This window comes from Musa acuminata, chromosome BXJ1-5 (genome assembly GCF_036884655.1).
Source record: "Musa acuminata AAA Group cultivar baxijiao chromosome BXJ1-5, Cavendish_Baxijiao_AAA, whole genome shotgun sequence".
NCBI lineage: Eukaryota > Viridiplantae > Streptophyta > Magnoliopsida > Zingiberales > Musaceae > Musa > Musa acuminata.
In genome coordinates this window covers 9,723,741-9,749,043 of record NC_088331.1, presented here as the reverse complement: position 1 = coordinate 9,749,043, position 25,303 = coordinate 9,723,741, and the positions used below count along the sequence as shown (strand labels likewise).

General features: G+C 37.1%; 2 protein-coding genes across 7 annotated transcripts; both read left to right on the top strand.

Annotated features, from left to right (window-relative positions):
- Positions 1–465: 465 nt before the first annotated feature.
- Positions 466–21,912, top strand: LOC135673696 (uncharacterized). 6 transcript variants are annotated; one of them, XM_065182910.1, is made up of 17 exons: positions 466–807; positions 4,206–6,054; positions 6,166–6,438; positions 7,168–7,308; positions 7,929–8,299; positions 8,385–8,812; positions 8,896–8,948; positions 9,024–9,131; positions 9,213–10,775; positions 10,875–10,972; positions 11,801–11,909; positions 12,182–12,362; positions 17,453–17,520; positions 19,152–19,249; positions 19,415–20,278; positions 21,462–21,555; positions 21,683–21,912. In XM_065182910.1, the coding sequence occupies exons 1-17, from the start codon at positions 772–774 to the stop codon at positions 21,700–21,702; spliced, it is 6,354 nt and encodes a 2,117-aa protein (XP_065038982.1). In that variant the 5' UTR covers positions 466–771; the 3' UTR covers positions 21,703–21,912. The 6 variants fall into 6 exon arrangements, with proteins under 6 accessions (XP_065038982.1, XP_065038981.1, XP_065038978.1 ...); XM_065182909.1 differs by having other exon boundaries at positions 4,070–6,054; positions 8,406–8,812; XM_065182906.1 differs by having other exon boundaries at positions 4,064–6,054.
- Positions 21,913–22,108: 196 nt separating this feature from the next.
- On the top strand, positions 22,109–25,272 carry LOC135673699 (malate dehydrogenase, cytoplasmic-like). The gene is made up of 7 exons (XM_065182912.1): positions 22,109–22,465; positions 22,873–23,031; positions 23,112–23,287; positions 23,960–24,237; positions 24,594–24,729; positions 24,814–24,925; positions 25,044–25,272. Exons 1-7 carry the CDS (start codon positions 22,360–22,362, stop codon positions 25,136–25,138), a joined length of 1,062 nt encoding a protein of 353 aa, XP_065038984.1. The 5' UTR covers positions 22,109–22,359; the 3' UTR covers positions 25,139–25,272.
- The last annotated feature ends 31 nt before the right edge of the window (positions 25,273–25,303 follow it).

Here is a 25,303-nt window from a genome sequence, read left to right as displayed (position 1 = left end):
ATTATATTTGGAAATCAATTGATTAACTGTTCTTTTTCCGACCCATTTATGACTACCGACTCAGCCGAGGGAGTGGGAGCAGAGAGCGCCCCTTTTGCCCTTCCAAGCCTCTCCCTCCGACACGTGACGCTGCAACCTCCATTCGCCCCCACGAAACTGTCGTCCTGCTCCCCGCCCCCGCCCCCGCGACGCGCTCTCGCACGTGCCATGGCTTCCTCATCGAGGGTGATACCGTAAATCTGGACAGGTACGATGACCGTTTCCGGAGCCTCGCCTCTGCCCATGCCCCTTGCTAGGATCCCCTCCAACCAATCATACACCCACATCGAATCCGGCTATCGTTTTGTCAAGGTTTATGGTGGGACCCCCATGAATCAGCGGTCAGGATGAGAGTGGGAGTTTGTGGTCGAAGAAACTACTGGTGGGGATCTTCGCCCAAACGTTTCTTCGTCATAAAGGCCCTCTCCATATGGAATCCATGGTGTGTGAGCGCAAGACCGAGCTCCGAGAAGGAAGAGGAAAGAGCAGAGGAGAAGAACGCGAAAAGAGGGTTTTTGGTCCTTCTTCACGTCCGCCTGCCACTTCGCCTTCGTGACCTCCTCTCTGCCACCGGAGCATTCATGGAGGGCGCATAATCATGCCGGAAGGCCTCGAGCTAGGGTTTTCTGGGCGGAAGAGGGACCTCCGGTGATCTTGAAGCGCGGATGAGTGCCCGCGGATCTGCATCTCGTGTTGGGGCTGGACGCTGAAGAGGCAAGATTTTGTCTCCGAATGGAGGGTGGTGGAAGCTTAGGCGCTCTTTCTTTGGTACGTCCTCCCTTTTTCTCTCCGCCGACAACCGCTGTTGTCTCTGCGCTTTGTTACTGCTTTGGTTTGCTTATGGTTCGTTGCCTTTGCCGTGAAAGGAGGTTAAGAATTTGGTTTTCGTCGGCATTGGCATGATGAATAGTTAAAGTCATTGATGTGCTCGATTTGATTTGTATGGGGCGTTTGTTCTTTCTTGAATGTTGGAACTGTTGTTCCGAAATTTGGACATTGGCCTCATTTAATGAGCTTTCTTGATTTGTTTGCAAAAGTTGTCTTTTTACGCGGTTGATGATTAAATGGATCACATTACCGATTTTGACGGCCCACACTTGCCTTTCACGTCGGTAAAATTGATTATTTATAAAACAATTATCTCTTGCTTGAAAGTTAGACTTCGTAGTGAATCATGGAAATTAGTCTTGTACAGTTCTGTGCTGGTGTAGGTTCATGTCGAACTATATCTAGAAGTAGCTTCTGTCATGTTGTCATATTCGCTGTTAAGAGACTTGTAGGGTTCATTGTGATTCAATAATTGATATGGTTATGGTTGGCCTTTTAGGGTCCACGTAGCTCCTTAAGTAATCATGCCGTGATGATTTTTCACGATTCTAGAATTCAAAATCTTATGCAACTTGAAACCTATTTGTATGTGCAGAATCTGACAACCTTTTTTTTTTTTTTTTTTGTCAAGAAGAAGAAATTTGCCGATCTACAGTTAAATTTCACTTTTTTTAAAAATTGATTCATTATTGTTTAAAGAGTTGAAAGTTTCATCCAAGGTTTAAGAATGGTTTAGGTTACTTACGTACATGCAATTTCCGACTAACACTTATGCTTTCTCTCTCCTTTGTTGTTGTCACATCTATTGTTACAGTAGCTACTATTCTTAATAGATATAAACTGGACATTAAAATGTTCATTGTCACGACCTAACCTAACGGATACTAGGTCGACTCTAATACCAATTGTTATGATTTAGCCGATTAATTCCACTGAGCTTGTACTACTATCCCAAGAAATTTAAGTCAAACTTAATAATAGTACACCAAGACCCTTATCTTATTTCAAATCTCTGTTCACTTCCGATGTGTGACTAAAGGATGTTACAATATTATTATTATGTCAGTAGACCATGAAATGTTGTTTTTATGTTGCTGATAGATACTGTGTTTAGATGACTATCCCTAAAATAGACAAAATGCCATCTCAAGTTGGATATGTTTGACACATAGACCTTTGGATAAGGTTGATTTGATATGCAATTTTGTGCAAGATCCTTAAAAATCCTTTAGAACACACCTCACATTTTGTATGAGAAAATAACGCATCAAAATTGACATGTGTATCCATCATAGTGCATGTGCATATGCAGTTATGAAGATTGATAAGCTGCAAGTGTCAGCTATCGTTTTGACTGTAGTTCAAATCAAGGTCCGCAATATCGTACCGTACCGGAGTTTCGACCTGGGCTCGGTACTAGTAGGGTACGGTATACCGAGCGGTACACCCAGGTGTACCGCTCGGTATATTTAGGCGTGCAGAGCACTGTAGCATTGTCGGCTCGGTATATTTAGGTGTTGCTACAGTGTCGAAACGATAACAGATGGTCCGCGTACCGGAAGCCCGTCGGACCAGTACATACCGCCCGTACCGGGCGGTACGGACCGATACTGCAGACCATGGTTCAAATCATGTGTGTCTGATGTTGTTATGAAGATACTGACAGAAAATAAACTTTCTGCGATTTCATTGCTAGCATGAGTCAGAGAATAACTGTATACTATGTGGTATGAGATTGGTTATGCTGTGTGTGACCGTAAATCATTAACACTGAGGACTGAGATCAAGGCATTTTACTTTTTCAAATCAAAATTAATCATCCATCTATCTTTTCTGGAGATTCCATTTATATTTTTGCAGTGAGAGATGATCTTTCTCATCAGCTAGATCGTTGATTGGGATTAGGGCATCGTCATTCAATCATAAATCTTTCTGATCATCTTCTGTTTTAATGTTAGCTTCCATTACTTTTTCTCGGCTGTAGGTGATGTTGAAATACATAAGATTTTGTCGTGTCTAGCCTATTATATCTGTAAAAAAAAAAGAAAACTCAAAACTAACAAAATGTTATGAATATTAAAATAAATAAAAAGCCATCTGATTCATATGCTTATTGTGTTGAAACTGAGAATGAGATCTTTGGTTGATTGATGATGAATGCCAAATTTCCAATTGCGTGATGCCTCGTGATTGTGTTATAGCCTCTGAATTGTGGCTAAAATAGAAATTCTGATGTCAAAATATGTTGCAGGACTCTTAGATGAAAGAAAATATATTTTTTGTTCATATTTGGTGATGGTAGAAGAGAACAGAGGAAAGTAGAGATTATAGTATCGAAACTCACTTTGGTTGCATCTCATCCACAAATGTCGAATGCCATCATCAAGGGAAAGAATGATTTTACATTACTTTTATAAAATAAAAAAAAGTTATAGTTTTGTTCATTCACCATGTTCTTTATTACAAAACATTTGTGATTTATACTCTCAAGTACAAAAGAAAAGGAAAACCCAAAAATAGGAAATGTGTGCTATGGAATATCATATTTCGTGATCCAGTACCAGTCCATCACATATCTGTTTTTGGAGAATCTTCATTTCTATTTTCCCTTTTGAGAAATAAACTTCTTATTAGCAAGATCTTTGATTGGGGTTATTTTCCTTCTACGTAGTGGATCTTTAGCAAAACATATCTTCTTAAACATCTTTTGTTTTAGCTTCCTTGTTCTTCCAGTATAATCTCAGTGGGCGATGTGGAAATTTATAAGATATCGCTATCTGACAATTTATTACAAACATAAAAAAACAAAATAACAAATTTGTTTAAATATATAGTAGAATTAAATGTCTCCTGCATTGCAAATGATTCTTGAATTCAGTTTGAAGGATTCATGGATCTTTCATATTTGGTTCTGGTTCTGTATGCCTCTGGACATGCATCTTGTGTCTTGGATATTTTTGTTTTTGTTACTTGGCTTCTCTGATCTTTTTATTTCCAATTCTGTTTAGTTTTCCTTTTCTTTTTTTTTCTTGGATAATGTACAAATGAAGCACATTGTTGTATCTACAGTTTTGCATTTGGTTTTATCCATTAGTTTATTTAACCACTGATTGTAGTTACTAAGTTTGCCACCTTGGAATTTCTCCTAACACAATAACATGGCATTGGTTCTTCTTAATTTTAATAGTCTAGATAGTTTCAGGGGTATATCCATGGATTGTGATGATGATGATTTTCAAAGTCAGAATTTTCAACTAATTGGAGAGGACAATGATGTTTTTCCTCAAAGCATACAGCCATATGCTCCGCCAAAATTTGATATAGATGATCATTTTCAGGCTCACCTAAGGCTTGATAGTTTAGCCGAAACAGGGCTTTTGCTTGGCATTCAAAGTGAAGAGAACAATTGGATTGAAGAGTTTTCACCAAGAAACAATGTTGTAGAATTTGACCCAAGTGCCTCTCAAACTTGCTCCATTTCTGGGCATGACAGTATCTGGTTCAATGCTCCATTATCTGAATCTGCACAGATGTTAGTGAAATCTGTTGGAGATGTCACGACAGTAAGCCCACAAGTTATGAATACAGAGGCAGATACGCATGCAGTAGAAGATTCTGCCAAATGCAGGCCAGAGTGTATCACAGACATTGATTCAAGCTTTTTGACCAATAAATTCCAAAGGAGTATTTTGGTGTCAAATGAACACATAATTAAGGCTGAGCAACATGTAATTACTCCTCAAACCCCCAGTGAGGAAAAATCAGAAGTGGGCTTTGATGAGATTTTGTTAGATAAAAAAATTGACTCTGCTGGGAAGGTGGTTGCTACACAATGCACCACTAGTGAGGAATTAACTTCATCATCTGGTAATGTATCTAAAGCATGTTTAGTTGCTGGTGAGCCTCTTGAGGTGGTTCAGAATGAGGAACCATTGGATAATGCATCCACCAGGAATAGTTCACTTGATGATTGTGGATGTGCTGTAAACAAGGAGATTGAAGTAAGTTCAAAATTTCTTTCTTGCAATACTCATCATGGTCCTTCTGGTTTGTCTACTAATAATGCTGATATTGTCACTGGGAAGCTGGATGATCCATTATTCGCTGAGAAAAACGTGGAAGAATGCTATGAGGGTGACATTAGTGAGAGATCAGAATCTTTGCAATCTGAAACGAAGCAGAATGAAACAAATTATAATTTATATGGTGATTGCAAAGTGACTGATCAACATTTTCAAGGCCATCCACTTAATTATCATGTTTGTGATGTGAAAGCTTCTTCTGAATCGGTTTCACCTACAGATTCTCTAATCCTTCCAAATGAAGGATCCAGTAAAACTGTGTTCTTTAAGAACTCTGATGCACTGCTCGAAGATATTGCTCACCAGGTAAAAGTTTCAAACAAAGACTTAAGTACAGGGGATAAAAGTTCAACCTGCACAAAGGAGGCACATTCCTCGTCTGTGGAAGGAGATGGAACTGAAAATGTTGGTGAGCTATGTGATGTTGCAGAAGGGCGTACGGATTTTAGCCATTGTGTACATGAATATATATCAAAAGATGATAGTCGCAACCCAGATTCTCAATCAACTGAAGAAAGTAAAATGATTAGTTTTGAAGAAGGAAATCTTGCTACATCCAGGACAGTTATTGATGACAACTGTAGTGAACTGAGAAATTATTCAGACATGGCAGTTAAGGTAGAGTTTTCAAGTCTGATGAAAACTGAAACAAGGATGACCGGAGTTGATGGTGATAATGAATGCAGAGTTGATCCTTCAAATTTGAATGACACCGACTCTACTCAAACAGAAAATAGCACTGAAGGTGAATGCTTAAAAACTATTTCTGAAGAACCCACTGGTAAGTCGGATGCTTCAGAAAATGCTATTCACAAAGAATCTTGTGCTGCTTTATCAGATGATGCAGAAAATGAGCTCTGTTGTCGGAATCCTAACAAGTTGGCTCCAGCATCTGACACAAGTCCTTCAGTCGCTGAACTGAACAAGGACAATGTAGTTCATTCAGCGGAAAAGGAGAACACAGTACTATTGATTGATACGAGTGGCACAGCTTTTAAGGAATGCTCTACTATAATTAAGAATGCAGAATTTTGCTCATTTGACATCCAAAGAAATGGTACAGTGATGGAATCAGACAAGAATTCCATCATGGACCAAGCAGGAGGTAATCGGGGAATTTCCATGTACATCTTTGTTATATATTTTGCTTGTAGTCTTATATTTTTAGTTAGAATTTATAAAATAGTGCAGCTCATCTGCCTTTGCCTTCTTGTAGTTAGTGATCTTACCTCAGGAGGTATGAAGTTGCTGTCCCCTGTTGATTCAACAATTCTCCAGCAGTCACATTCTGAAGTTGAAGCGATGGTAGAACAGATGGAAACGACAGCGTCATCTACAGTTGCTTCATGTTGCAATGAGAAGGGTGTCTGCCTCTCTTCCTTGTCAGTTATAGGTTGTAACACAGATACCCAGATATCGAGACAACCAATAGCAGTGCCTGGTTCAGATACCAATGATCCCTCAGTAAAGAATTTTTCAGATGGCTTGGGTAATTTGACTGCTAATATACAATGAAAATTTTGTGTGTTACAGATAATGCAACTTTGTTCTTCAGTTTAAATTACAATGAAAATGAGCTTTCAATTCAATTATTTCTCTCAAAATTTAAATTATCAGCCTAGCTTCTGGTATTCACCTTGTTTGGCTTCTCTGAACAAATCATCATGTTTTTGTTTTGAAAAAAAATTGAGTGTTGAAGTTAGCTGCAACCTTATTTTTGTGGCTACAAAATTCAGTTTTGAGGACAAGGAAGCATAAATTGCTGCAAGCTCATGCTTCTAGTTGTCATTGCCAGAGTTGAAAAACAACACCATGTCACCAAGCATATCAGGTGAAGCAGGTTATATCCAGTTCCTGACAGTCAATGATCTTTACATGATTAAATTATGACCACTTAATCTCCTTGGAAATCCTGTCACTACTTTCTATCAAATGCCAAAATAACTTTTTTCTAGATCAACCTTTGACACATAACATTTTAAAGGGAGCCTTCATTCCCAAGGTTCTGTTGTACATAAAAATTATTATGTGACATATCAAAGATAATTTCAGTTTAATGGGGTGACGACCTGATTATTTCTTTGGCAATGCCATTTGATAAAGCTAAAATTGTTTCCTTTCCAAGCATAATGTTTCCTGGTGAATATTTTTCATCATTTGATGCAAGAAATCTTCAATGTGAATATAAATTACAAAATATACTGTTTCCTTTAAACAGGAATTACCAACAGTGATGAGCTTTGCGTCACTTCGTCAGCTGGGATGTCTTCTCTTGTTGCTCAGCAAAGCACAGAAGGGAAAGATGCTAACTTAACAGCAACAAACAATTGTGACAAACTGAGATCCACTGAAACTGAAGGTGTGTCATCTTTGATGTTTTGTAAGTGATTAATTTTTCTTTTTATTTTAATTTACTGCATGTCGAATTCCTTCAATTATTTTTTTTTTATTATTTTGGGAAAACTGTAGTATAAGGATAATATAGGCAAAGTATAATTGGAAATCTTGTATTGGCTGGGACAGGAGTTGGAATATTTGGTAATTGCTGTTAGTTTTGCAAGTAAACCATGCAATTCTTCACAATTGCACATCCATATGAATATTCCTTTAGAAATAGCATGTGTGTGTGCAAATATGGAGTGGCCATTAAATTTTTATGTGCAGAAAGTCATATGTATCATGTTTAATTTGTAATTTAGTTGCACAAAAGTTAATAACATCATCTCCATTAGGTTACCGGCATGTCCTCTAGTAACATGATCCTTTTCAGCAGGTTCTGTTTCATCTCAACATCTAATAGTGAAGATTATATCTGGTTTGGATTAGCTTAGCTGTGGCATATTTAAAATAGTGTTAGATGTTATCATGCTGTACCCTTTAAGTTAGTTGATGTCTCTGTTCTTTATGTTGATGTGCCACCTTCCAGTTAGTGTAATTCAATGGAGGCCAGTACCAATTAACCAGCTTATGTCATTACAGAAAACAACCTTCTTCGGTTCACTTTGTCTGAAAGTAATCCTGAGGCCCGCTTAGTGGATCATGATGGTGGCAATCTAAGTTCATCTGAACCAAATTGTGGTTCACCAACTGTCATTAGTTGCAATGAGCATACCCTAGAAGAAACAGGACTTATAGAAAGCAATAGATCATCACAAGATCCTGCAGCTCCTGCTTCAACAAAAGATTCTAGTAGGTCTAAATGCACCGTTCAAGATTCTCAAGTGAGTGAGACATTGAAAGATGATGGGAACTTTACATTTGTAGTTCAGCCAGATGCAAATCTTTCCCAAAAGGACAGCACCAAGGATCTGACACCCTTCTCGAATATGCAGTCCTTCAAACTGCCTCAGGTAATTACTTCAATTACTGTTCTCAGTATTGCTTATTATATTTTAGTTTCATTATTTTCCTGAGATACGTAAAACCTTTAATTAGATGTCTGAGGAGATTTCTCAGGGATGTCCTGGTCAATCTATAAAAGAGAGTACTAGCACTATTAGCAAGATGACTTTAGAAGACAAAAGAAAGCAAGTTTCTGCTTTTGCAACTAGAAAGATAGGCATTTTAAAAGGTGATGCTAAAGAAAAGTCAGAAGAAAAACAAGGTAAAGGAAGGAAAAAGGCCCCATACGATACCTCATCTGTCCCTGATAGATCCACAAGAAGCAAAACCCATATGGAGGATATACAGCATCGTCTCTTTGTTGAGACCAATACTACAAAATCGTCCTGTTCTCCAAGTGTTCAAGCATCCAATCTACCAGATTTAAACACGTCAGTACCCTCTGCTCTGTTTCTCCAGCCTTTCACAGATTTGCAACAAGTACAGTTGCGTGCTCAGATTTTTGTGTATGGATCACTCATGTAAGTTGCAGTTGCCTTCTCTTTGTTTGATTATTGTAGTATTGTGTTATCCGGTAAAATATGTATTAATCAACTTGGTGCAGCCAAGGTGTCCTTCCCGATCAGGCTTGTATGGTACCAGCCTTTGGGGGAACTGGTTAGTTGTTTCTATATAATTTATAAATGTTTTATGCGGTTCTGCCTGATCTAGACTGTTTTGACCATTTTTAAGTAGATGGAGGAAGGAGCTTATGGGAGCAAGTGTGGCATTCTGCTGCACAAAGGCTTTATAACCATAAATCTCCCAATAGTTCTGGCACACATTTGCATTGTCATTCAGGTGAATGGTTTTTTGTTTAGCATTTCATTAATGTTATGTAGTTATCCAAGACAACTGATACTTGTTCATGTTTATTTACAGAACAAGGGATCAGCTGCACCCCATTTCAGAGCAAGGTTCTGAATTCCCCTGCTAGCTGGAGGGACAGCAAGGTCCCAAATTCATCAACACAAAGTTCCAATGTGTCTTTGCAGTCAGCTTTCCACTCTCATGCAGGAGGCACCCACTTGGACTCCAGTCAATCTCTATCACCATTGCATCCCTATCAAACTTCTCAGATCAGGCAATATTTGACCAACTCCACACCTTGGTTATCTCAGAGCTCTCACCCGGCTTCATGGTTTTTTTCACCACAAAGTTTACCTATTGATTCTAGTTCATATAACTCTCCAATACCTGTTGCTGAAACAGTTCAAGTAACAACTGTTACAGACTCTTCTATACCTCATACCTCAAACATGCAACTCACTTCCTCTGGTTCCTTACTGCCTAATCAGGGTGCCAACAGTGTTTCAGCAGCATTAATTGTGCCAAGTGAGACAGAAAGTAGAGAAGCAACTCCTGCAATTACTAAGAATTCATCCGTTAGTGAAAAGTCCAGGAAGAGGAAGAAGGTTTCTGCATCGAAGGGGCCTGTGCCAAAAATTTCTGTTTCTCAACTCCAAGGAGTATCTGCTTCTTCTCCTTTTATTAATCTGCCTAATTCTGCAGAACTTTCTTTATATTCTAATTCTTCAAGTACTGTTACATCTGCTGGTCATGTTTCAGCTGCCTCTTACCCCATTACTATGCCTTACTACCAAATATTAGGCAGTAGTCATACTCAACAGAGGGGCATCGTCATCAAAGAGGCTTGCAATCAAATTGAGCAGTCGAAGCTGCAAGCTGAAAATGCTTCTGCTTATGCTGCTTCTGCTGTCAGGCACAGCCAAGTTATTTGGGAACAGATGGCTATTCAAAGAAAATCATGCCTTGCATTAGAAGTCGAACAGAAACTTGTATCTGCAGCTGTTGCAGCGACGGCAGCTGCTTCTGTTGCAAAGGCAGCTGCTGAAGTTGCTAAGGTTGCATCTGAGGCTGCAGTACAGGCTAAATTGATGGCAGATGAGACTTTAAATTCTCTTAATACAGGAACCACTCAAATTTCTGAAATCTGCCTTGACATCAGGAAGAATCTGTTGACATCAACTCCTGTTCTAATCCCTAAGAGCCAGGATAAGATCCATGGTTCTTGTTCAATCATTTCTACTGCACGAGAGGCCACCAGAAAGAGGGCTGAAGCAGCTTCTGCTACTATAAAGCGAGCAGAGAACTTGGAAGCCATACTGAAATGTGCAGAAATGGCTGCAGAAGCTGTATCACAAGCTGGAACAGTCATTACAATGGGGGATCCCTTTCCATCCTCAATATGTGATTTAGTAGAAGCAGGTCCTGAAGGTCATTGGAAACTTTGTTGTGCAACTATAAAAAAGAGAATTGAAACAAATGATGTACAGGTTGGAGAAAATCTCCCTTTAGATGTGGCTGGTGATCTTGAGATAATTACAGTACAATCAACTGACCATCACGGGAGGCAGAAAATTTCTGTTATGGAGGAAATGACTCCCAATAATAAGAAAATGATTTTAGAGAATAATTATGAAGGTATGTGCAGCTTCAATTTTTCTGCAAGTTATGATTGTTTTGAATATGGTTTACGTATCGATCTATTTCATCAGTATATTGTGTTATCTTACCTGTCAGGATGTAATCTAGAAAATGGATCACAAACTATTCCGACTTTTAGAGCTGCAAGCGAACCTATGCAAGGAAGTAACATTCAGAAAGGTTCACTTGTTGAGGTATAAGTCTAAGCAAGGAGTTATTCTTCCAAGATATGAATATTTTAAGCTGTAGTTTTTTGTATATCAAGTAAGAACTTGTTATTTTTTGTAGTTGGTTTGAATATTTTGAATTTGTAATTTTCTATATTGAGTAAGAATATTCATTGTAGTTTTCTTTGTAATTTCTAGTTTTTTAATATTGAACTGATACTGGATTTGCTATCTGGTTTAACACCTATGTGGCCAGGTAGTTTCATGGTAAGGATTAAGGACCTATGATAAGTTCACAATAGGTAAGGAATCAGAAGATTACAAAACCTCAAGAGAAAAAAAGTTTTAACTAGGAATATATCCCTTATGTATTGGAGGCTTAGGTACAGCTTGAAAAATTGTGCAATAAAAAGTCATCCTCGGCTAATGATGACAAGAAACTCCATTCATGATGAAAAAGATATAGTTTGCAAGAATACTCGAGCTTAGACTTGGTTGCTAGTTTGATAGGCACTAAGGGGGTGTTAATCAAATATGCTTACATTTCTATATTCAAATTCAGTCATATAAGGTGTGATTTCTTTGTATGTTGCTTCTGTTCCTGGTAACATCCCCAGGGTGCCACATAAGGCCTATGTGGCACAATTGGATAAACCTGTTTTTGTATTTTAATTTAAATACCTGTCTTCGAAACTTGTCAGGAAATTAATTATGTTTTTTGTATTTTACTCTGATATTACCTGCTTTATGATGAAGTTTGCTTTTTTAAATCAATTACTGGACTCAAGGTTTCTGATTATTTTGATTGTCTCCTTTAAGATTCATTTCAGATTTTCTAACAATGAAATCTTGCAGGTTGTAGCTGATGAAGATGGTCTTAGAGGAGCTTGGTTTTCTGCGCAGGTTCTTGATGTCAAAGATGGTAAAGCATATGTGTGCTACAAAGATCTTCTTTCTGATGAAGGTAAAATATTGCTGTTCCTGGAATTGAATATTGATTTTCATAGTGTCTAAACAGACTTGTTATGGCATTTAAGCTAATTATATTCTAGTTTTGGTTGATACAAGTTGGTTACCTCTTGTACCTAATAAGCCGTGTTATTGTACCATGTTGTAATTTTATTAAAATTTGGCCATCTTAAGTAATGGATGGAGATCTAATTTGAAAGTGATAAAGCTCATAGAATATGTAATGTTATTCTGAGCTTGTAATGTGAAATGTTTCACATTATGCAGGCCATGAGAAGCTTAAGGAGTGGATACCACTTGAATCCAAAAGTGATCAACGACCTAGAATACGTGTAGCACATCCTGTAATTGTGACTAAATCTGAAGGAACAAGGAAGCGACAGAGAGAGGTTGCAGGCAATTGCACTTGGGCAGTTGGAGACAGGGTAGATGCATTGTTACGTGATGGGTAAGCCTTCTTTATGTACTCATTAGCATTATTTTTTAAAATTATTTATTTGTTAAATTAGGGTTGCTTAGAAAAATATCTATTATCTATACCTCAATTTTTAAAACCTAGCAATACTTCGCTCAATTGGATGCTATTAGCATCATATATAGTATGCTTTGGCTAGTTATTGTTTGTTGTGCAACTTTATCAACTATAGTGATCGATACTGATAATTCTTAGTTTAGGAATGCAAATGGTTAATTCTTGAGTTCTTAGTTTCATAATTATAATTGGCTTACTACTGGGCATATAAGGAGTTAAGTGTAGTATGCTAGACTAGTGATTTAAAAAGCACTAGACATCAAAAGACGCTAAGGCCCCAAAATGCTTGAGGCGCTAGTTGCTCGCTCGAGCGACGCTAGCTGCTCGCTCGAGCGAAGCGAGATGCTTTGAAATATTAAAATATAAAAAAATATATAATACAATTGATAATATGATTATATAAATGAAACACAACATTAAATTAAAAAGATATAAAATACCAAGTCACATTATCCATCTTCTTTTAACAAAAATGTCAAAAGACTCGAAACAATGAAGATTTACATCAAATTCAATCATCATCTTAATCAACATAATCATTCTCAATCATATTATCATCTTTCTCTTCCTCTCGTTCGTCTTCATCAAAATAAGTTTCCTCCTCTTTGACAACGACAGGAGATGAACTTGAGGCTTTTGCACTCATTTTTGCCTTCATCATCTGTCTTGTATATGTCTGTAATTTTTCAACACCTGAGACTCTTGCTACATCTCCTCATATCAAGTTATCATCTTCAAATACAAGCTCATCTTCGGCATCTTGCAAGTTTGTACCCATTTCCCCCACCAACTATTCATTTTAATCATCAACGTTTTGTAATGAGATTAGATCATTGTTATTTCGCAAATCATGACGAGCTTTTAATGCTTGATTATACTTTATATAAACCAGATCATATAATAGTTGATGTTCTAACCGATTTCTCCTCTTTATGTGAATTTATCATATCATATAATTTAAAAATATATTAATATATCTATTAAAAAAGAAAGATTAGTTGAAACAAAAATATTTTGTGATCGTTACATGCTCAAAGACACTCTAGTCTCGCTTACAACTTACAACGCTACTAATCAAACTAAGAATTTTGATAGTCAATTGTTTGGATTTTTCAAATAGATACCACTATTTAGCTGCAAATTTTAGTTTATTATTAACAATAACATACTATACATGAAATTAATTATATAAATTTATAAATACATGGAGATGTAGTTGTCCTAGATCGAATTGTCATTAGAATTCCAAAAAGACCATCGATATTCTTAGATAAAGATAATTCATATATGATTTTATCTTGCACCTCAAGGTTTGGAACCAATCTTGCAATGCATTTATATAACATATTTACAACTTTTGCATCAAACTCAATGGAGATGTTCTTATAAAAGAATTCTGGATTCAAATAATATCTCATTGCATGTAATGGATGATGAAGTTGATAATTCTATCTTTCGTCAATGATTGTAAATATTTTCTTATACTTTCTTCATTTCCATCAAAAGACTTTTGAATCGTCTCTTTTGTTCTATCCATAACCTCATAAATATATTTTATTAGCAAACTTTTTTATATTATTTGTCAATCAAAAGACTCAAACAAGAGGGCATATTACCTTTAATGTATAAACTATAAGATTCCGAAAGGATGACATTAAGATGATATCACCGACCCTCTTACCTTTCGCTTCTTCTATCCATTTGCTTGTCAGTTATTTCTCTGAGATAACATGTTTGTTAGATTATATTTTTGACGATGCATGCTCTATAATGTTAAGAAGGAAGTAGCAAATCGGGTGACACTATAACTCACCAATTCCTTGTTGTTTGTAAATTCTCTCATCATATTCAAAGCCTCAATATGATTATAGATAAATCTAATGACAAAGATTACACTTTCTAAAGTTTTTTTGATGTTAGGAATCTTTCCAAAATCCTCCAATATTAAATCAATGCAATATGCTACACATGAAGTCCGATATAAGTGTTATCTTTTTGGTTCAAATAATTTACTTAAGATAAAAGATAATAAAGTTGATAAGATTTAGGAGCCACACAGTTCTTCCATTCAAATTGGAGGCATAGAGTAATTAAAAGATTAAAAAATTCAAAAGATAAATCTTACTAGCTAACACATAGTTGCTTTCATTGTCGGTTATAACTTGAACAACATTTTGTTCACTAAATTCTTTCACAAAATAGTTAAACAACTTATATATATTTTCTTCTGATTTCATAAAAAATAATGTATCTATTAACTTCACAAACATAGTTCCTAAAAATAGTTAATCATAAAATTAATTATACTCCTATGTTTCTTGTCAACCCAAGCATCTGACATAATGGAGCAATCATGCCTTAGCTATGAATCTTTATGGCCTTTAAATAAGTCATTTGTATAATCTAACACTTTTTTCAATAATGGAACTCGTAACTCATAATAATTTGGATGTCTTAATCCTCCATCATATCTTCCAATAGCTTTAATCATATTTTTAAAACTATCTAAACAACAAGTATTAAGAGGAAGGCCATCCTGATAGAAGAAGCGAGCAATGTGCTGAATCATTCTTCCTATTTTTTCTTTATCACAAGCATCACTTATATTTGTTTGCCTTAATTTTGCTCCTACTTACTCTTATTGCTTTTGTGATCCTAGATACATATATAAGTCCATTGGTTTCTTTTTATCCTTCTTAACAATTATGACTTTTTTTTCTTTTTTGTCATATACTCTTTTCTCTTTTGAATTGACACTTTCTGAATAATGTTCTTCTTTGTCATCTCTAATATGTTCGACATTATCCTCGGATAAAATCCTATAAGATTCATTCCTTTGCATCTTTTTTTCAGTCATATAAGCCAGCAACTTTTCTTTTACATCAGGTGGATACTTCTTGCATGCTGATGCATTCTTGAAGTTCCCTACTTGATGCTGCTTTGCATGAAAAATACCACCTCTAATAGTCTTATCACCGAAGATACAGGTAACTGCATTAGGATCTTTAGGATCCTTTAGATAATTGTATTTTCAAGCAGGATTCTTTCTTGAATTTTTTGATGAATCTTCTGAATTGCTTTGTACATTTGCCATTAATCCTCAAACCCTAATAACAATTCTAAATAGAGATTAGTAGTGCTAAAATATAAATAGAGACTATTATATTGATAACAATAGTTAATAATCTACTGTTAACAGTATTTAATCTACTTTTAACAATATTTAATCTACCATTAACAATAGTTAAAGGGGAGAAAAAAGTCACCGACGGTAGAAAGTGGGGAAGGAGAGGGTGACGATGACGGAGGAACTTTTGGACGACGACAGCGGTTGCGGAGGAAGCTGCGAACGACAACAGTAGCGATGGAGAAAGCTTCGGATGACGGCAGCGGAAGTTGTGGATGGCAATGTTGTGGGCGGAGGATGCTTCATATTTGTCCATCGGTGGCGATCCTCTCTCTTGACAGTGGAAAGAGCTGCACACAGAAGTGAGCTGCACACAAAAGCAGTGGCAGTCCTGTGCGTTGGCGGCAGAAGTAGCAACTACGCTAGGGTTTAAGACTCGGGGTTGCACGAGGGGGTGGGGGGTGGGTTTTGCAACTATAGTAACACTATGTAGTTTTGTTGATTCAATCGACCAACTAGCTACTGTTCAACCGAAACAAACTTAATAGTCTGGTTCGGTTGCAAGGTTTCAACCAAGCGTTCACCCAAGGCGCTCGACACCTAGGTTCAAGCAAGCGCCCAGACGGTGCTTCACTAAAGTGCATCACCTGGCCAATATATGAGGCGCTCGGGTCTCGTCTCACCTCACTTGAGCACCTAGGCGAGCACCTGGGTGCCTATTTAAACCCTTGTGCTAGACTAGGAATTACTTTAAGTAGAGGCATATGGTCAACTATTAGTGGCTTATAAAGTACAAGAGTTGAGTGTATTAGTGCCTACAGAGTATGTTCATGATGAATAGTGGATGAAGGGTGCTATGAACCTATTGTGGGTCAAGTCATATTTATCATCAAAAGAAGCAATTTACTATAGCTAAAGATCCAAACATTGGAGAAAGGGGAGAGGGGGACTATGGCCTTCCATTTGTCTAAAAAGTCTCAAGGAAACTAGTGGGATTGATTGCCTACACCAAAGCATCAGTGTTAAGGAAGTTTTCATTCGGATAGGTAAAGGACTTGGACTCAAAATGCTTATGTTGGCCTGTTTCATAATGGTTGCCATAGCTTTGATGACCACTATATTCTGAAAATCTTATATACTAATTCTGTAGCTATAACATTGTGCCTGCTATTTAGCATGTAATATTATATCCATGGTAGCCATCTAAAGTTTTTCTTACCTTATCATCTGGACTATCCCCTTGTTTTCTTCTACTTCAGTTTGAGGGTGAACAGAATTATGTTGGTTTCTGCATTATTCCTTACCGTCGTCGCTGAAAATTGTTTCAAGTATATGGTTTACAAACTCTAGGTTAATATCTTTTATTTAAATTAAAAAAAGCTTTTTTCCATATTTGGATTGGCCAGTTTCTACAATTAATTTGCATCCTTTGACTTCTATATGCTATCTGTTGGCATGTAAGAATTCATTAGTTAAAGGACTTTGGTGCAATAGTAAGGCTGCTTCGTTGCATCTTGGTACGTACATATTACATTCAGCCTCATGTACCAGGGTGCTTCCTGATTAGATTCTTACTCATTATGTGGATGAAAATTTTGTTTGGTTCTGTCATAGGGTTTACCTTTTCTCAGTGCATACTCTTACATATCTAAGGTTATTATGACTAATATATTTCTCCAACTATGACTTTTCTTTTGTGCTTGAGTCTATTTTAGGTTTACCTTTACTCCTTGCTGAATTTTGCTCATAAATGTGTGATTATTATGACCAGTATAATTTTGTAATTGTTACTTGAACTTGAGTCATAATCCTACTTATACTTTGTCATAACGGATTATTTAACATCCATAAGCCAATTGCATGCTTCTTATGTCCTCAGTTGGTGGGAAGGGATTGTCACTGAGAAGAGTCGAGATGATGAAAGCAAGTTAACTGTCCATTTTCCAGGTATGCTTTTGTAATATCTTTCAGTTATTGGTTTGTTTTCCTTCCCTTTCTGTGGGGTTCTTCATTATTGTTTTTTTCTCCTTTGGTGTTTTTTTGGGGTTCAGTTGCTTATTGAGGTTTTGCATGAGCATGTGCCTTATGCCATGCACTTATATGGTCAGAGGACATTTCTGTTCCTTCTTAGTTTTAAGGGGTATAGGTTGCTTTGTTGGTTTGCTACGTCTTTATCAGCATATGCAACTGTCTTGTTTCATACATATTATTATCATTTTTTTTGGCAACACAGTAGATAGAGTTCAGTAGGTGTCCATGCTAGCAATTCCACTCTGTCTATTGGGCAGGAATTGAATTCTTGGACTAAAGTTTATATTAAAATGAACTATAAATAAGCAAACTTAAATAATACAAAATAAGAAAATTGAAAAAAAAATTTTAAAAAAAGTGCTCATGCGTGTCTTCCAAGTCAAAGAACTATGTGTACTGGTGATTTTGTTGATCGTGCTGCAAATGTTGATCAATGTGAATATATTTGTAAAACACTAGTTTCAACTTTTTTCTTCTTCAATCTCTTATTCCACCTGCATACCATTTCTAGCTTTAGTAGCCACAATCGGTCAAGATTTGTTAAAGATTGACTGATCCAAGCCATTTTATTGTCAGCCGACTGAAGAACAAGATAACTAAACCCTGAGCCTTTTGGGTCTGGGATTGATAGAACTTAAGGGCGATTGACTTGTTTACAGAATTGTGTCACTAACTATAATATCAAGTGTTTTTTTAATCTCAAACTTAGCTTTATTAGGACAAGGCAGAATTACATATTCCCAAGACATTAGGCTGAATCAAGTCAAGCAGCTGATTGCCTGGGAAGCAGAGCAATGATCAGGGTTACTATAAATTGATCATGATGCTTTGTAACTGTGATATGTTTGCCCTCTGGTTCAGGAGGTTCATTATATGAGGCCAAACAAAATTGATCTACTCCAAGGATACTTTTTTATTTATTCACATTGATTGATATATATATATATATATATATATATATATATATATATATATATATATCATGATTAACTGAAGATAGAAACTCTTTTTTGTAAATTACAAGACTTGATTAGAATCTTTGGCCAGATTTCCAAGATAAACACATGGAGTATACTGTATATAGAGGATTTGTATATTATGTGGACCAGTGCATTGGTCATTCTGCCATCAGACTTGGACTTAAATTTTGATATTGCTTATGTTAAAAACCTGCCATAGGAGTCTATTTGTATGTTCTGTGCTTGCACTTGTATGTTTTTCTTTCCCTCATGTTCGGTAAGCGGTTGGGCATGAATTCAACACGCATCAGCATATTTGTTTATCAAAATAGTATCTAAATATAAAATTTCTTGTTATAAATATATTCTTTATCCAGAAGGTTTATGTTAATTATTATCATTCATTGGAATCAAGAAGTTACAGTTTATTATCATCATTGTATATTATGTTAAATGTATCTTTTATTTAATCACTGTTTTTACCAAAATTTAGCTCGAATATAAAAGAATATATCAGCACACTTACTATTTATTTTTTTCTTCTTTTCTATGAATTGATTATTTAAATATTGCTATCACTCTTTACAGCTGGTGGTGATTCGTCAATTGTTAGATCTTGGAATCTACGACCATCACTTATCTGGAAGGATGGCCAATGGATAGAATGGTCCCAAGCTAAAGAAAGAGTTACTTTTCAACCCTACGAAGTGTTTTAATCCTTCTTAGCATAGCCCTCGTTCATTTTTTACCTTTTATACTGTTAAGCATTCTTATTCCTTTTGGCTCATCTTGTCTGATATGATGGCATATTTTAATACAACTTTGATCTTTTGTGCTATGATGGTAATTAGGGTGATACACCATATGGGAAACATGCAAAACTAGGCCATTTCAATTCCTCAAACAAGTCAGAAACAGGTGAGGAAGGAATGACAACTTTGTCAAGTAACATTCGCACAGATGATTCGAGGAAGCTGGAAGAGTTAAGGCCACTTAATTTGTCAGCAAAAGATTTAACATTTTCTGTTGGAAGCAATGTGGGTGAGGATAATAACACTGATGTGTTTAAGGTAAGACGAGCTGGCCTTCAGAAAGATGGTTCTAAGGTGGTATTTGGTGTTCCTAAGCCTGGGAAGAAAAGAAAATTTATGGAAGTAAGCAAACACTACAACACAGATAAGATTGAAAAGACAATTGAAGTGAGTGATTCTATAAAATTTGCAAAATATTTGATGCCACAAGCATCCCACTCTTGGAGAAATACCTCAAAAGTTGACGTTAAAGGAAGAGGGATCACTAACTTGAACAGAAGGGGCCCAAAGTCCTTGAGGTCTCAGAATGTTCAGTCTAGGAGTGCCATGGATAAGTCTGTCACCGCTGTAGCAATCTTAAATGGGGGCGAAAGCAGTCTTGGAACTTCTTTTAGCAACGAAGAGATAAAGAACTCAGTGGAAACTGGTTCTTTTTCACATGCTCTTAAAAAGGTAGAATTGGCAGTGATAGATCCTCCTTTGCAATTTGTACCTGGTGTCCTGTCACTCGAGAAGAAATCTTCAGCTGAGGCTGAGATGGGGGAGAAAGAAAAGGAAAATGATTTACCTTCTGTCGATAAGTTGTCCAGATCTGATATTAAGGGTTCTGAAATTCCTGGAAAAGGATCTGCTGATGTTGTTGAACCCCGGAGATCCAATCGTAGAATTCAGCCAACTTCAAGAGTAAGCATTGTTAAGGTTTTTTTCTGTATTGGGCTTGTAAGATTTATTTTTATTGCTTTCTTTAATCAATATTTATTAGGTTTCATGTTTTACTTTGCTCAGTCATCAGTGCGAATTTTGATATCTGGAGCACCTGAATGTCTTTGGGTGCTTTTATTAAATTCTATTGTTTTCTGAGCCTGTGGTGCTTTTATTAAATTTTATTGTTTTGAGAACCTTGCTTCTGAAGTTCGAACTCACAGCATTGGCATCCTTGAGAGTCAACTTGATGATAATTTGATGGCATCATAAAATTGGTAATATGGACTTTAATTGAAGTGCCGTTGATCTCACACCTTTTCTTTTTTTTTATAGAGCTGCACAATCTTTAGCAGGGAATGTGCTTTAGACATATTATGTCAGATTCTCTTAGTCTAAGCACCACGAGGTGTTGAACCACTGTCCGATCCCATGACTAGGCACATCCTGGCATTTATACATGTCATCCACCGACACATTGTTTTCCTTGCTTATCGATTAACAAAGAGAATTAATTTTATGTATCTGTTTTCCATCAGTGCTCATTTCTTGTTCATCCTATATGTTGTCCTATGCTCTTCTTTTCTATTGTTGATTTGCTGTAATTATGCTTCACAGATATTATCAGAGACATTCATTTTATAATTATAGGTTTGCAAAACTGCAATCTTAATAAACACGTTTGGTTCAAGCACTGCAGTGAATCCACAAGAGCACAAGGTCAATGAGATAAGCTCTGATATGTCATTCCATGTCACCAGCCATAGTGAAAGTCATATTGAACAGCAGATGTACATAGTTTACATCATGAGCAACATGTTCGGACCATCATTTATATAACAAAACATATGCAAGTTTTATGCCTTTTATAGTTGATGTGTCATCCCCCACGGTTCTTGCAATCTTTTGCATCCTTGCCATAATTAGAAGGCTTTTGTTGACAACTATTAGTTAAGGTTTGATGGACAGTATGCAATGCGTTATTGTTTTTTTTTCTCTTTATTTTTTCCATGAAAATAAATCGAAAGCAGCATGCTTCTAGCATTGATAATCTGGTGTGCACCCATAGTTGGAAAGTAACTACTATACATGGTAAGTTGAGATTCGCTCATTAACAATTTTTGAAAGGTATTGATTTGAAGTTAAATCTTTTTGTTATCTACAGTTACTGGAAGGATTGCAAAGCTCTCTGATTGTATCAAAGAGTCCACTTGATAGAGGTGGCAAGTCTTTACATAGAGGTGTATCAGCTTCAAGAGGTAGGCCCTTAAGAATGAAAAGAATGTGTTTTCCTTCTTTATCCTGGATTGAGAAATCTCTTTATTTACATTCTGTGTTTTCCTTCTTTATCCTGCACTGACAAATCTCTTAATTTACATTCTGTAGCAGGTCAGAATCATGGATGATTGGAGGGCATCATCACAATGTAATTCGATTTGCATTCCCCTCCAGCATAACTGAGAATTCTCTGTTAGGGTCATGATGTACATAAATGCAATCCAAGGATTAGAGTGCAGAAGGTTTGTTCTCAGATGGTAGATGGTGTAAGAACACTTTGTTATCAGATGATTAGGTGTAAGATGTTATAGATTCAAATCTAAGTTTGTGTTTCTCTATCTTAAGCCTTAAAATGCATCCTTCTTGACTTGTTACTACTTGTCAGTATCCCAAAATCTCTCATTTTTATTAGCAGCTTTCTTTATGATTTTGTACGCTTGTGGATCCAAGGGAAGCAGTAGACAAACATACGTGAAGAACCCATAAACACATGTAAAACACACCAACTTACAATATTATGATTATGATATATATATTGTGCTCCGATTTAAACATATATGAAGCCGAACCCAACGTTGCATCCTCGTCTCCTGCTTTCACTGCACGATGGTCGAAGGGGCAACGCGTGTTGTCGACTCCTTTGCTCTTTCTTGGGTGGTTTAACTTGGAATGTTCCTGGCTTGAAGCTGGAGCAGTCGGGAGTCCGTTCCATTCGCCCATTTATACATACAAATGGCGTGCTTGTGGCCTGCGACATCGGGGGTTGAGGTGCCTTCCTTGGGATCATGTCTTCCCTTTCCTTGTTCCAGAGAATCGTCGTCAGATGTGGCCTGACGAGCTGCCGTGCCATGGAGAAACAGCCTGTTAAGATAATGGTCACCGGTGCTGCAGGCAATTTTGAACTCTGAGCCTCTTCCATCATTCTTCTTCTTCTTCTTCTTCTTGTTGTTGTCAAGCTTGGCACTTGCTTTTTCGTTTGGGTTTTTCCTTTATGTAGTTATGAGGCTTTTGTTGATGGTCATCTGATCATGTGTTGCATCAGCAGAGTAACCAAGAAATATCTAAAGGCATAAATAATTGTGATGCAGAATTAACCTAAGAGATTGATTGTGTTATTGTTTCCGAAGAAATTTCTGACATTGACCATTAATTATTTAGATTTGTCTGATTAGGTTTACTTAATCGAATTGGTTGTCCCAGAAATTATTGTTCGTTTCTGGAGGAAGACACTGTGATCTTTTCAGCCCAAAAATTGTTCGAGAGACAATAGAGCTGTTGACTTGTGTCTGCTTTTGTAGGACAAATAGGCTATGCTCTTGTGCCGATGATTGCTCGAGGTGTAATGCTGGGCTCTGATCAACCAGTGATCCTGCACTTGCTTGATATTCCACCTGCTGCAGAGGCCTTGAACGGTGTTAAAATGGAGTTAATTGATGCTGCGTTTCCTCTTCTCAAAGGTACGCAGTATCCTTCATCTGAAGTGAATCTTCAAGTAAACAATGCCTCTTGGCCAAATTTGTGTTGGTTCAACCAACAGGCGTTGTTGCTACAACTAATGTGGAGGAAGCTTGCGGTGGTGTCAACATAGCTATCATGGTTGGTGGGTTTCGTAGGAAGGAGGGAACGGAGAGGAAAGACGTTATGTCAAAGAATGTCTCCATCTACAAAGCTCAAGCGTCAGCTCTGGAACAGTATGCAGCTGCAAATTGCAAGGTATTCTTCCCGTCTCCTAATCTACTGTGTAGTAATTCCTAGTACAACCTAATATGTGGATATCTTTCCTAATTCCTTTGAGGAGTCATTGAGTAGGTAACAACTAAAGGAAAATTCTCTTTGATGAATTGCTTTTTAGCTATCCTTCAGTTGTTGCTATTATCCGGTTTGATGAATTACATGATCTACTTAAAATAATGCTAAGCAAGTAGGGTAAATCTAGTGCACGAGGCTCCTCTTGAAACAGAGGATCAAAGTAGGCTGTATCACCTCTATATTTAGAGAAATTATTTTCAAGATTCAAACTCTCATCTCTCGTAGGAATAGTCTTATTATTCAAATAATTCTAAGTGAACAATTTCCTAGAAGTCAAAACATGCAATGCTAAGCTTGGTATAGTTGATTGTAACTACATATCAAGTACTTGCAGCAGTAGAATCAGTCAAATGGAAACCAGACCTAATCTTCAATGTATCTGCACTTCTCCACAAAGACTTACATAAGTCTTTTTGTAGAATCATGAAATCTTAAAAGATTTATTTTTAGAAAAAAGAAAATGAGGACAAGACCATATGCATGACAATCTATGATCCATAAGCATGTTAGAGAAGGAGTGTTCTGAGATCTGACTCACCCACAGGCTGATGCTGATCTGGTTTGTGATCATCTCAGGTTCTTGTTGTTGCCAACCCAGCTAACACCAATGCTCTGATCCTAAAAGACTTCGCTCCGTCCATTCCAGCAAAGAACATCACATGCCTCACAAGGCTTGATCATAACCGAGCTCTTGGTGGGATCGCACAGAGATTGAACATCCATGTCAGTGATGTGAAGAACGTCATCATCTGGGGAAACCATTCTTCTACTCAATATCCTGATGCCAGTCATGCTACTGTCATCACCCAGGCTGGAGAAAAATCTGTCAAAGAACTTATTGCTGATGATAAATGGTAACATATACATTTTTCCAGAGATAGGCTTGTAGATAAAATTACTCTCCTCACATTTCTTATAGAATTTATTGGAACTACTATTACCATTCAAATATCTTTAATTGTGTCTGCAGATAGACTTTATTCGCTTGTTGTCTCTAGGATGCGTCTAATGAGGTTTTGTCCTTTTGGAGTGAAACCCTGTCTTTGGAAGAGGAATCACCTTAGACCTCTTACTATCACTGGAAAATATATAAATACTATATTATTGATTTCTCCATCGTCTTTTTTTTTTATTGTTTAATGGTATCATCTCTTCTTTTTTCGCATTCCATAACTTAATCTTAAGGTTTTGCATCTTGAACTCATGCTAGGTTGCACGATGAGTTCATCGGCTTTGTGCAGCAGCGGGGCGCAGCCATCATCAATGCCCGTAAGCTGTCGAGTGCATTATCTGCTGCCAGTGCAGCTTGTGATCACATCCATGACTGGGTTCTTGGCACTCCCAAGGTTTGCTTCTGTGTGATAACACTCTATAAGGTGCTTCCCCGATGGAATGTGTTGACACTTGACACTACTGCAACTCTGCGTCAGGGCACCTGGACGTCGATGGGTGTCTACTCCGATGGATCGTATGGTGTTCCTCCCGGCCTCATCTACTCCTTCCCTGTCACCTGCAACAAAGGAGAATGGTCGATCGTGCAGGGTAAGGTTATGCACGAACTCATTTGAAGTATCGGTCTCATCTTTACTCCCCAAGTATAATTCTTCTCTCCCTTCATTATGGTCTCCTGGGAGCAGCTCAGCTTGTTCAGAAACTGCAGGCCTGCGCATCGATGAGCCTTCACGAGCTGGAATGGATGCGACAGCGAAGGAGCTCATTGAAGAGAAGACTTTGGCTTATTCTTTCCTTGACTGATCTCGTACGTTTGACTACTGATACTGCTGCAAGAACTCAATTCCAAAGTATGACCTCAATGTTATCGAATACATTTTCTCAAACAAATTGGTTTTATGAGTATAATATATCTAATTCTTTGAATGATCTATCCATTATAATAAAAGCATCTCCTGTTGTCAGTAT

Excerpts from the sequence above, each read along its gene's own strand:
- LOC135673696 (XM_065182906.1), top strand. The coding sequence starts at position 4,080 with ATGGATTGTGATGATGATGATTTTCAAAGTCAGAATTTTCAACTAATT. Across the intron at positions 8,813-8,895 it reads TTTGTGTATGGATCACTCAT|CCAAGGTGTCCTTCCCGATC; the intron begins GTAAGTTGCAGT and ends AACTTGGTGCAG. Across the intron at positions 17,521-19,151 it reads GTTAACTGTCCATTTTCCAG|CTGGTGGTGATTCGTCAATT; the intron begins GTATGCTTTTGT and ends CACTCTTTACAG.
- LOC135673699 (XM_065182912.1), top strand. The coding sequence starts at position 22,360 with ATGTCTTCCCTTTCCTTGTTCCAGAGAATCGTCGTCAGATGTGGCCTG. Across the intron at positions 24,730-24,813 it reads GGGTTCTTGGCACTCCCAAG|GGCACCTGGACGTCGATGGG; the intron begins GTTTGCTTCTGT and ends ACTCTGCGTCAG. Across the intron at positions 24,926-25,043 it reads AGAATGGTCGATCGTGCAGG|GCCTGCGCATCGATGAGCCT; the intron begins GTAAGGTTATGC and ends CAGAAACTGCAG.